General features: G+C 36.0%; 1 protein-coding gene across 6 annotated transcripts in view; it reads left to right on the forward strand.

Annotated features, from left to right (window-relative positions):
* Nucleotides 1-12,227, forward strand: part of TLL1 (tolloid like 1) — a 134,461-nt gene that overhangs the window by 78,539 nt on the left and 43,695 nt on the right. For 5 of the 6 annotated variants that reach the window (XR_007889430.1, XM_051618952.1, XM_051618948.1 and 2 more), the window contains exons 7-9: nt 1,685-1,790; nt 4,590-4,714; nt 11,241-11,356. Coding sequence is in view for 5 of the 6 variants with exons in the window: in XM_051618952.1 (XP_051474912.1) it covers nt 1,685-1,790; nt 4,590-4,714; nt 11,241-11,356 (347 nt within the window). In the remaining variant the exon portion in view is untranslated. The remainder of the gene's footprint in view (nt 1-1,684; nt 1,791-4,589; nt 4,715-11,240; nt 11,357-12,227) is intronic. The other variant, XM_051618950.1, reaches the window with a different exon arrangement.

A 12,227-nucleotide genomic window follows, 5' to 3' on the forward strand; every position in this document is an offset into this window, starting at 1 on the left:
AAATAACAGAAATGAGCTGGGGATAGCAGAAACAAGCATCTGTGCCTGATATTTCTCTTAGCTAGACTGATCTCATGCTGATTCACAAATGAAATACTGCAACTAAAATATAATATTTTCTAAAGATCTGGTCAAGTAGCAAGCCCTTAAATAGTTTTATCTGAGGTAAGAAATAGTAACTGTGCTCAAAAACTTTGAAGGAAGTGATTGCTTTTAAAGCCCTTTAACAGTCATGCTTCTGTGCTTAAAAAAGGGTGGTTTTTTTGTAGTCTTTACTGAACAGTAAGTAGCAACATGTCATTAGCTTTTTGCTGCCCAATGAGTTTAGACTGGAATGCAAGCTGAGGACTTGGAACCTGTGCCAAAGATGGACACTGTTCCTACAGTTTCCAAATTACTGGATACCAAGTGGTCTTGGCATTGTCAAGACAAAGGATTTGAGGAACCTGAGAACTGTAAACTGTGACCATTGTCTCTTTGTCAAACTGTTGTGTTGAGTGGACAAGATGGGAGGGAACTAGGCATGTTACATTTACAATGTTCATAAATGGGCATGGTCTTTATGAAACATTGATTTGGACTTATGGGAATTCTCTGCTCAAGAAGGGTGAAATGAGAAATTGTCCAATTATAGTTTGGATTATTTTTCTGTTCCTATAGGAAATGTTTTAAAACAATAGATTTGAATACGATAAATTTTTGCCACCTCAGCTAGGACTTGGAAGATGACTAGCAGTGGATGCACACTTCCACAAGTCTTGAATGTCCTGAAAGGGCATGTGCATCCAAGCCTGACTTCAGTTATCTCTGTGTCATTGACTTGTGTAGATTCCATAAGTGCTCTTATCCTGTGGTTTTTTTGTTTTGTTTTATTTGTTTTTTTCAGTGAGAAAAATCAGCTGGAGTGCTATCCTCAGCCTCCACTCTTCTTTCAAATGTCTATCTAGTTTCTCACTGTAACCACTATTTGTGATGTGGCATAATCTTGTGGATCACTAAATGAGATCAGGAAGTCACGACCACCAAGATGTTTGGATTTTGTTATATTATGCAAAGGTGAAGAACGATGTTTTAATAATGTTAATGCCAGTGCGTTTTTTCTGTGCATTCCTATTCACAAATAAGAACGTGGAGTAAGGGGTGCTTTGCGTCCCTTAATACACTGATTGAGACGAAGAACTTCTGGTCTAGAATTAACAACTATGTTGTTCCTCTTCAGTTTTCATTATGTTGCAACAACTAGCTCTTGAAAATGTGACTTTGTAGCATTTGTACTACATGGAGGCTCAGAGAGTAGCCTTTGCTGAAGCAAAAGCTCCTTATTATCATGTCTGAGGAGCTTACAATGAGGAGTTTTCTTCCGTGGTCTTGGAATTTCTTTCTGGAATTAAGAACTGGCAAACTTTATGGATTCTATATGAAGCACAATATAATGTGTGGGGCCTTTATATGGGTTAAGTGAATGAGGACAATCTTTGTAAGTGCCAAAAGCAGGATTTTGATGTGTGTTTAAGAAGACATGTCTGCCCTCTTGATAAATAAAATCACAGTTACTCCCAAAATAACTAAGATTTAGGAATGTCAGTGAATGATTAGGTGACATTCTTTGTTGTTTTCATTTTCCTGTTTGGTTTTCATCTTCACAAGAAAAGATGAAGAAACTCTAATCATCAATCATTTGTAGGTCAGGAATACAACTTCTTGAAGATGGAGCCTGGAGAGGTGAACTCTCTTGGGGAACCATACGACTTTGACAGCATTATGCACTATGCCAGGAACACCTTCTCAAGGTTGGAGTCTCAGGTTATACCTTTTGACTTTTAATTCTATTTCTCTCTGTGAATGCTAAGAACTATTCTAAGTATTCTGAAGTAACTTAAAATTTGTGATACAGTATTCTTAGAGTGGTCAAAGCACAGCTTGTTTTGTTTTTTTTTTTAAGTCAGAATAATTTAAATATATTTTTAACATATTTTACTTCTGCTCAGTTTCAAAGCAGCCTTCTGATCTTGGTTCAGTTCTTTAGATTTTAGGACAAGATAATCTGGAAACATAATTTCCTATAATACTTCCTTTTTGTCTCCACAAAAGTTTGAATTTAGAGAAACCAAATGAGTGAAATGGTTAGGAATTTTGTGTAATAATATCTGCTCTCTTTAAGAGAAATCTCCTGTGATGCTTGATGTCTGAGTAACTATGGATTATGCAAGTAGTTATCGTATTAAGACATTTAGCATGCAAGCCTTGGCCTTTGCTAAGGACTGCAGTCAACCATTTGTCACTGTCATCAAAACCGTTTAATAAAGGGTTCTGTTGGTTTTGCTCTGGCCTGTTGTAGGCCATTCCCAACTCCATAGTAACTCACATGGGGTTCACTCTGAAACTTGGCAGGGCTATGGGGAACTGTGCAATGAGCTGTTCCAATGGGCTAGCCCTATGCTTGAGAATAAGTGAAGGTTCTAGTCTCCTGTTATATTTCACACCAAATCTCAGTTTAGCTAATGGCTCTCTGAAAATAACAGAACAATGTGAATTGAAAGAAGGCTCTAAAAACCGCCCCAAACCAACAAAACACCTTGTTTGAAAACTTATGTGCTTAGCTTTTTTCCTTTGTCCAGTTTGTGCATTTTAAGGCAAAAACACTAGACAATCTGAGAGTCTGAAGTAAACTGAAGGTCACCAGAAGCCTCACCAGCCTTTGTAAATGTATTTGTGTCAGTATAAATTATATTATTACATTAAAAAAAAACCAGCATCCTACCAAAGGATGCATTCAGCATATACATAATTCACCCCTGGAAAAGCATGGGAATGAGCCACGTGAGGTAGATATTAGTCACAGCACTTCACTCAGTTACAGATACATTACCTTAAGAAAGGTATTATAAGAACCTGTATAAAATGGAGTGATTTAACAAGTTGGAACCCCCCAGAGTCTTAGGGCAATGACAACATCAGGATAATTTGATTTGTGGGCCCTGATCTCACCACTTTGCAAGCTGGCAGAAGTTGGTAGTGCCATGAGCAGGCATGCCTTGCCCTAAGGTGCAAGAGGTTGTCACTTCACACTCTTTAAAAATAACCAGCAAAGCCTGGAGGTCATCTATTGATTTGCACTGATTTATCTTGAAAGCATGAGTTGTGCCCAGCATGGCATATTGCCAGCTGTTTGTTGTTAGACCTTACTCAGCCAGATAAGAAGTAGAAATCATGAAACATCATAAAGTTCTACCCACACGGAATTATGTTGTTCATGTTGCATTAAAACTGTTACAAGTTTTTCCCTACATTATGCTAAGACATGCAAGAGAGGATTGTTTCCAGGTTTTTCAAAATATGGATAGCATCAGTTTTCAGTTGTACTAAAAATCAGTGAAAAATAGAAGTATTATTTATAGGTACAAACACTTTTTTTTTTTTTTTTTTTTTTTAAGAAATAATAATGTGCCTTATTTCTAGAAACTGAATAATGCCATAGGTAGTTTATGTCACTGTTTAGATTAGGGTAACATCCTGAGATGATTTTTTTCTTGTAGAATTTCTGATGATGCCACAAGAAATCTGAGTAAAGGAAGCAGTTTCATCAATTATCATTTTAAAACCAATCTATATTTAAAAATAGTATTTCTAACTACAAAGATCCTGACTGTTCATTCATTTTTGTACCTGCATGATGCCTGACAATACCAGTTTTATTTTTCAATAAAAGCCCTACAGGTATACAAGAGAGTATAAAAAAATTAAAGAACAAGAGAATACAGAAACATATTTGTCTCTTTTCTTAGAGGGCTTTTCAAATTCTGTAACATAATAATAGAACTAAGTTTTGTACTTAACTATTTTAAAATTTCCTGGAGACTACCAAAATATTTTGGATAATATTTTAAATTCAAAAAATTTTGAATAAGCCTGGACATTTGGAACAAGTGTACTTCTTTATTGCATCTTGTCATTTAGTGTGAATGTTATTAAAATCTTGCATGGTAAGTTGATATATTTTATTGTAAAGAGAGCAGAGGCTGGCAAGTAAGCATTTATGTTCCAAAAGCATCAGCGACCAGAGTAGAGTTAGATATAAAACATGACAAACAAATGATTGACAAGTTGTCTGACTTTACCTGTTCCTACACCTTTAAGTCAGATTTACGACTTCCTTTAAAAACTTTGTTAGAAAAAGGAACTTTGTGATTAAGAGTTTTGTGTTAGGGCCTAGCTCGTGTATTTTTATATAATTCTATAAATATTTTTTCAGTGTAGCCAGAGCTTAACAGCAGTGCCTTTTTCCTGTACAGTCTAAATAGTAGTAAGAGATTTCCCTGCCGTTGTCTAACAGAGGTATAAAAGCTGATATGTTAACTGATGTCCTGAAAGAAGATTCTATTTTAATAACTTTGCATAAATTTTGCCAACTTGAGGAATTTTTATGACATGTTTTCTGCATTTAAAGTTCTGAATTTTACCCTCTTAATTACTCCAAATATAAGTTCTGGATTTACAAGATAATATGATACGTTCATAAAACTCCAACAGTTTTATGACAGAAACCTGATAGGATTTTTGGGGTCTATTTCTATTTTTATTCTTTTTAGGGGCATGTTTCTGGATACCATTCTCCCTTCCCGTGATGATAATGGTATACGACCTGCCATTGGCCAGCGTACTCGTCTAAGTAAAGGAGATATTGCACAGGCAAGAAAGCTGTATAGATGTCCAGGTATTGCACCACAAACAAACATAAGTCACATACTAGCAACTGTTTGATTTATTGTTGAGAAGGAATGATAAATTTTTGGGGGCAGCTGCTCAGTAGTCTGTTTCCGTGTTGGCAACTGACACAGGCAGTTCAAGAACTGATTCTTAAGAAAATCTTTTGCAAAGCACTTAAAGACAGGTAAACTATATGAAACAACACTTAGTTTCATGACATTTCAGTCTTTGTTTTCCTTAGCTGTTCAGTGACTAAAAAAAAAAAAAGTTTAATGTTACTTCTGGTTTGCGTGTTGACTGGAGTCCGTTTTATTTGAATTCAAGTAAAATGTGGAAAGAGCAAATTAAATTATTGCATTCAGCCCTGAACTCATTGCATTATTTAATATTTGACAAACAACAAGCCATGACAATTAAGTTTTAAACTTTTTTGTTAGATCGTATTACAAACTTTGTACAGTTAACAGTTACATTTAGTATTTTAAAATCTTCTGCCTAATTGTAGCATCTGATAATTTTAATGCATATTGATGTTTTACCTCAAAATACTGTTGGGGTAGAGTTGCTGTCAGTCTCAGAGACATGAGTAGCTAGTCTGGAGTAACCCAGAGTCAACCCCATTGTTGCTGTCTTGTGCTAGTTCTTCTCTAACTGCTGGCAAAGTGGTGGAAATCTCAGAGCAAAAGATTTTATTTTCCTTGCTCTAGTTATAATTGAGTTTTAAACTTTGGTGTAAACTGAAGCAGTTCACAAGTGCCATCTCTCATCCAGAATTTGCCAGCAAGGCCCCATGTGGGAGGCAGGACATATCAGCTCCATGCCACATAGGTTTTACAGCCTGCCTGCTCCTCTTGGAAATTACTGAATAGTCAATAACTGTTCTAAGTCAGATACATGTCTGCTGTTGACCACCTGCTCAATCCATAAGGACTAAAAAGAGGGATCAGGACTGAAGTGATGAAGCTATTTCAGATTTGTATCAGTAGCAGTGAGATCTACTGAAGATATGGGGCATGTGATATGCACTTGATATACACGGTACAGCTGAAATATGCTTCTCTTTGGTGTTGTAAGTTTTGTGGATCATAGGGAGAACATGCACAGTGCTTCTGGACCTACCAGAGAATAAACCACTTTGACATATTTTCTTCAGTAGCTATTTATTTTGAAATTGTTTTTGCTCTTTCCTTTTGGTACAGCAAGTACTTGAATAATGACATTCTTCTTGGCAGTGTTATTTCTAGTAAGAGTATACAGGGAACAACGATTTCATAAACACAGAGAATGTGTATATATTTTTATAAAAGACAAATTTTGGAGTAGAAAATAGTCTGTAGTATAGAAACTACTGTGAAAGTAGCTGGTGTCTTATGATCACATAGACATAAGAAACAAACAAAAAATTACAGCCTAGTCTGTTTAGTATGTATATGATACTCTAAAATGTACTTTGAGTCAACTGAAACAGACACAAAATACTTCTTGAGGTAACGTTCAAAACAAAAAAGTTGCTCGGAATGAAATTGCATTTCATATAATTCATGAAAATGTGTAATGATGAGTAAGCATTTCTTTCAATGTATTGAAAGTCTTGCTGAAAGTTAATTTCACAGCAAGCAGTAGTATACATGGTAAGAGTAAGGGTTCTTTTGCAGCTCTGGTAAACACACTTTGGAGGGATAATAAAAACTGGCACTGGCTGCAGGATCGTGCTGTTTTTCTGGCCCTTTGCTTTTGCCATCTTTGGGATAAAAGACATTGATTCTCTAGCCTGCCTTCGATAAGCCAGTCCATAAAATAAAGTGAGTTTTAAGAGAGAAAGAGAGGCAGAAGGTTTTGCTATAAATTTTAAATAAAATACTATTTAACATGCTATTTTTTCACTTAATATTGTAGTGGAAGCTGCATAACTGAATAACACAACACAAAGCAACTCTCTTGAAGTTGCACAGTACTTGTGTTCTAATGCATTTTCCAACAAATAGTAAGACTAAAAACCCAGACATTAAACTTTGGTTTTATGAACAGGATCATGTGATAATCATAGTATAATATAGCAATAAAATCCCTGACACTCTTGATGTTGGAGGTGTGCTATATTTACTGTTTCAGGCAAAAGATGTTAATCATGATGTCTGCTTATGATAAAACAGCAGTGAATGTTTCAAACATTAATAACATCTGCATTGTTTCATGAGTTTGTTTGTGTTGCCTTAAATGTAATACAACAGAAATACAAAAACCAGTAACTTGGATCAGTATTTTCCAGAGACACACACTTCTTTGATAAAGGATTTTACAATACTGTTGATTTTCTTTTGAAGCTCTAGTTATTCCTGCAAGCAGTTTCTGGTCCAAGAAGCCTGCTGCATTTTCTGGGGCCTGTGAACATGAAGTTGAGCTCAGGGCTGTTGGAGAATACAGCTGATCCATGAAGCCGTGAGGCAGATGAGCCTCCAGGGTTGTTCTAGCTAGTCAGGACATTCAGGATCATTGTTCAGGGAAGGGCTTAGTGACTGAGAAATAGTTTTGAGCTTGGTGAAGCCAAGGCATGAGATTTGATAACCTGTCTCTCATTAGCTGAGTCAGTGCCAGGACTCAAAAACCTAGAACAGCAGTTTTGGTTTGTTTTAACTTAGGATTTTTGTCAAAGGCAAACAGAATTGTCAATAGGGATTTGTTACAGAGTTACATTTTTACATGATAAAATAATGAGGAGAAGGCAAGCAACTAAGTTGAGTGTCCTTCTTCTGCCAATCTTATTTTGAACTTGAGTGTCTTGGAATTTGATAACAAATTTTGAACTTCAAGGATGGATGTATCACACTGGTTTTCAGACTGTGTAACAGAGTAATAAAATACATTTTCTTCTGGTGCAGCTATTAAAATTTAAACGCAGCCACACCTTTATAATTCTATGTAGAAATTGCAGTTGATTTACAACTTCTATGTAGTTTTATAAAAGCAAGAGAATAAGAAAGGCAAAAGATGAAGAAGGGATACTGTTAGAAAGGACAAGAAATAAGTGGGTAGAGTGGGACTGAGTAGTGGATGGGAAAGAAGGTTCAGACTGGTGAAGAAGACTTTCAGAGAAAGAGAGAGGGATGGAAGTAGTTCAGCAGATTTACAAATTGCCAGGGTCTGGGACAGTATGTATGGAAGAGAGCATGGCTTTTTTATGTGCTGCTCTTTGTGATCCTTAGGCTTAAATTAGCCATATATGACAGTTTGTACTTGCTACTGTTACAGACAAAGGAATTGCTTTGTATAAGTGTATGATCTACCTGCTGCCTGCACCCAATGCTAACCTTTACAAGCAGATGGGAAAATAGATTCTCTTTGCTTACACAGAAAGTCTTATCAGAAATCTAAGAGTCTCAAGCTGTAAAACAGACAGGGGATTAATTTTTGGCTGGAGTGTGCATGTGGGGATAGCTAAGGCAGTATTTCTGCAAGTGGTCTAGCCTCATAAAATTTATACAGGGCATGACATTTGACAGAGGAAAAAAAGCATCAGAGAAAACACCGGCAATGTTAACGATTAACAATGGAATAAATGTACAAATGCTTTATAATGCGTATGTCTATAAGACTGAAGTTACAGTTAATTTCTTCTGATATAAATTATACTGAGATCAGATCTTAGGAGATGTAAATAAATGGCCCTTTTGCATTTCTTTCCCAAACTGGACTCCATTACTAATGGACCATCACGCAGCAAAATGTTTATAATCTACCATTTTATAAGCCTACTTGTGAAGGCTGTAGCTGTCACAGTCCAATTATAAAAAAAAATATATTAATAATATAATATATATAATATCTTTACGTTCTGTAGTGATAGAATTTTAACCATTTAAATTACCCTTGACCCATTGTAAAGGAATGTGCTTTTACACAAGAAATGCCCAAATATCAGCCTGTCTACAGCAGTCTGGAAGCCAGCCTGGAACTCAGATCCCATAGATAATTAATTCAACCATTGATTGGTAAACGACATTATTTTTATAGTTCCCTTGAGTAACCAGGAATCTTTAATTAAATGGTACATATGGTGAAAAATGGAAAACCCAAATGTATTTTATAAATTCTGATTGTGTTAGTTCTTAGTGTAAGTTACCAATTACATTTTTATGTTTCCCTTAAATTCAGATGTATTTATGGAAATTTTTATTTGATAGAGAGCTCCCAGGAATTTTGTATGGACATATCTTAAATTGTTGAATTAACTACCTTATTCTACAATTTGTAGAAAAAGAAAATGTTTCATGGTACCTTTTGTAACTTAAAATTCATAGTTTTAGGGCTATATACAACTTCTCTGTATGGAGCATGGAGCATTACTAATATTCTGGAGAAAATAATCCAGCAGTTTATATAAGAGAGAAAAATTCTGACATGTTTTTAAAAACGTAAAGCTGTTACGCTTAATTACTTGATGTGTTTGCTTTTTTTAATGGGGTAATCTAGGGATTTTAAAAGACTAAGGGGTAGTTATGCCAGAGTTTTCCTCATCTACTTTTACTAATTTCAGGGCTGCATTTGAAACTGATGTCTTGTATATCCCACATACATGATAGCATTTTGTTTGCTTACATACCTCCCCTGGGCGTGTGCATTGCGGGACTTCATAATCGATACTTGTGAGTCAAAGTTACAGTTAATTGAAAAAAGAGCAATGTGAGCAGAAAAGACTGGACAAAGAGCATTCTCTCATCATGTCATCTGCTCAGGGCTTGCATAGTAACTGTAGTGGTGGTGAAGTAGTTATAGCTAGAGAAAACTACTAAAGCTTGGAATGTGGTTGTATATCTTGGGAGAGTATGCCGATGTACTGTAGTCTCAATGACGCCATGCATGCATGTGGGGAAGGACAAGAGAGGGCTTTAAAAGCAGGGAGCAGAACACTTGGATCCTCACTCCTCTCTCAAGTCATGCATGCATCTGTTGTGCAGGGTATCTCCTCCTCGGGCTCTGCTTTCCTCTGCTCCTGTAGAAGCCTACGATTTTACTCTTGGCTTTGCCTGAATATCTGTTTTAAGATACAATAGAGTTCACTAGCACTGAGGGAACCCAGTACAGCACTCTGCAATTTATTTAAGTTTGCATTCATCACTGTCTTAAATTGTGGTTAATTATAAATATAGTCTTTTCACTGAAAAGGCTTTGTAAAGAAATTATTATTTAGCACTGAATACTTTCTTTGTATATGTAATTTTCTGTGATTTTCTGAGGCTACCTGTAGTTTTGTAAAGAAAATAACCACAGTATTTTAAATGAGACAAGAAAATACTTTTTTTTCTTTTTTTTTTCCCCCCTGTTTCATTCCTGAAGGACACAATGACAACTACTTTAGCCATTATATTTGGGGGGGGGCTGCACCAATCTTTCTTTTCTCTCCTCATCACAACAGCCATTTCAATGTCAGAGAGCATATTTAATGTCCTGAATGTAGTTTATGCCTCATATTACAGTGTACTTGTCAGATTACATATTAGATGAATTTTAACAAGTCAGCCTTTACAGCTGTGTTGTCTGTCTTTGTCATAAACAATCTCTTCCTTTGTCCTCTTTTATTTAAAGATTTTCCAGATCATTTATAATTCATTGAGATTTTGATGATACAGTAGTTCACCTGCTGGCAGTGGCTGCACTATAATTTGAAAGCACTGCAGACCTGATTACACTGTCAGTTATAGGACAATATTAACCAATGCACATCTCTTGTATCAGACCTGCAAAACTGGTGGGTGAAACAACTTGATTAAGGTCAAAAAAGATGGCTGAGGTGTGACAAGCTACTAGAATCAGTTTTAGTAGTTGAAAAAGACAGGAGTTTTCAATGCTATATTTTAGTGTGAAGAGGAATTATTAACTGGTCTGCCAGCAGCTGGCAGCATGATTGACAGATGATATATGGGTGCTAAAAGCTTCAATAATAGAGAATATAAAAGCCTTTGATATTCTAAGAATTTACATTTACCTTGCTTTATTACTCATATCTCTACAAATCACTGTTGCAAGAGATTTTGTTGAATGTAGGATTTAGTTTTCTAAACCAATAAAAATGAACAAGTTTAGGTCAGATCTGTCTCTCCTGTGGGAAAAATACTAAATTAAATGAAACCACTGACAAAATTCAAGTGTGGTGTCCACCATACCATGCCAGCTTTTGTTTTACTTTTGTTTTAGTTCTTAAAGGATGTCTCTAAGGATGTGGCTAACTTTTAAAGTGAAGTTATGTATAATTTTGCAGTTGAGTGACAGGAATGACATTTTTAAGACTGCTGTAATTTTTGTTATGTCAGCAGATAGCAAACAAATGAAATAGTTAATGGAATAAAAACATGCTGTGTAAAATGGAATGAATGTCAAACTGGTTTAAAATCATTGCTTCAAATAAATCGTTAGTCTGTTTTCCATTCTGCATCTGCAGTGAGTGAAATGCATTCTGAGTAGATATTGGAAAGATGCATTTTTCTCTCTTAGGCACATTCAACTTCATATTTTTACTGTATTTTGGTTTTTTTCAGCATGCGGAGAAACACTGCAGGAATCTACAGGGAACTTTTCTTCTCCAGGGTTTCCAAATGGTTATCCTTCCTACACACACTGCATATGGAGAATCTCTGTGACCCCAGGAGAGAAGGTATTTTAACATTACCTCAGCTAAACACAGTATTTTCAAAATAAATATTGTATTTCTTTAGTTTTTAATTTAATTTCAAAGCTTACATTAGAATTGAAAAAAATGGTATGTCATAAAAAATGGGACCATGAACTATGTACTGTTGACTTTGGTCTGTGGCATTAGAACCACATCATCTGTTTGGTCGCTCTCCATGTGACATGAAGGCATGGTTTCCATCTGCTACTTTTGCATCATGAAATTACTTCAAAACTGGGTTCTAGTTCAGTTGATGGTTCTGTGTAAAGGTGAGAGGTAGTTCAGGCTCCCAGATTGTGTCTTCTCCAGGATGGGCTCTTCTCCAAGATGGAGCTGTGTGAAGCTGAGAGCTGGGCTTTGCCTAACGAAGCGGTTAGTATGTTGAATGAGACATTCCTAAAGTGAAGCAGTAATAAGGTGGGGTAAAGAACCCTGGTGTTGGTTCTACTTCGTATCATATATATCATATATTTACTTTCTGGGCATCAATTTTAGGGGGGAAAAAATTGGCTTGCTGAGAACAGTCTGGGGAGAGAAGCATGCCATCCTAGTGAAAGGAAAACGTGTTCCTCTTGTGTACAGTTTCAAAACATGCTATCTGAATCTTGTTTTGAATTGTAGGCTCAAATATTAGGCTGTTTGAAAATAAACAAGGATAGAGGGAGCAATGGGAAGTTTCACCTAAGAAAAAATATGTGGGAGGGGGGAAGGATGTAAGCTTCTTTACGAGTGTCAGTAGCTGATATTAAGCAGTCAAATACAGCCTGAAGGCTGAAATATAGAACCTAGGGCCAGCCTCAGTACTAGACAGTCTGAGGAGAAAAGCCCAGCATTTGCCCCCAGTTATTTCAGT

The sequence above is a fragment of the Apus apus genome, chromosome 4 (genome assembly GCF_020740795.1).
Source record: "Apus apus isolate bApuApu2 chromosome 4, bApuApu2.pri.cur, whole genome shotgun sequence".
NCBI classification, from domain to species: domain Eukaryota; kingdom Metazoa; phylum Chordata; class Aves; order Apodiformes; family Apodidae; genus Apus; species Apus apus.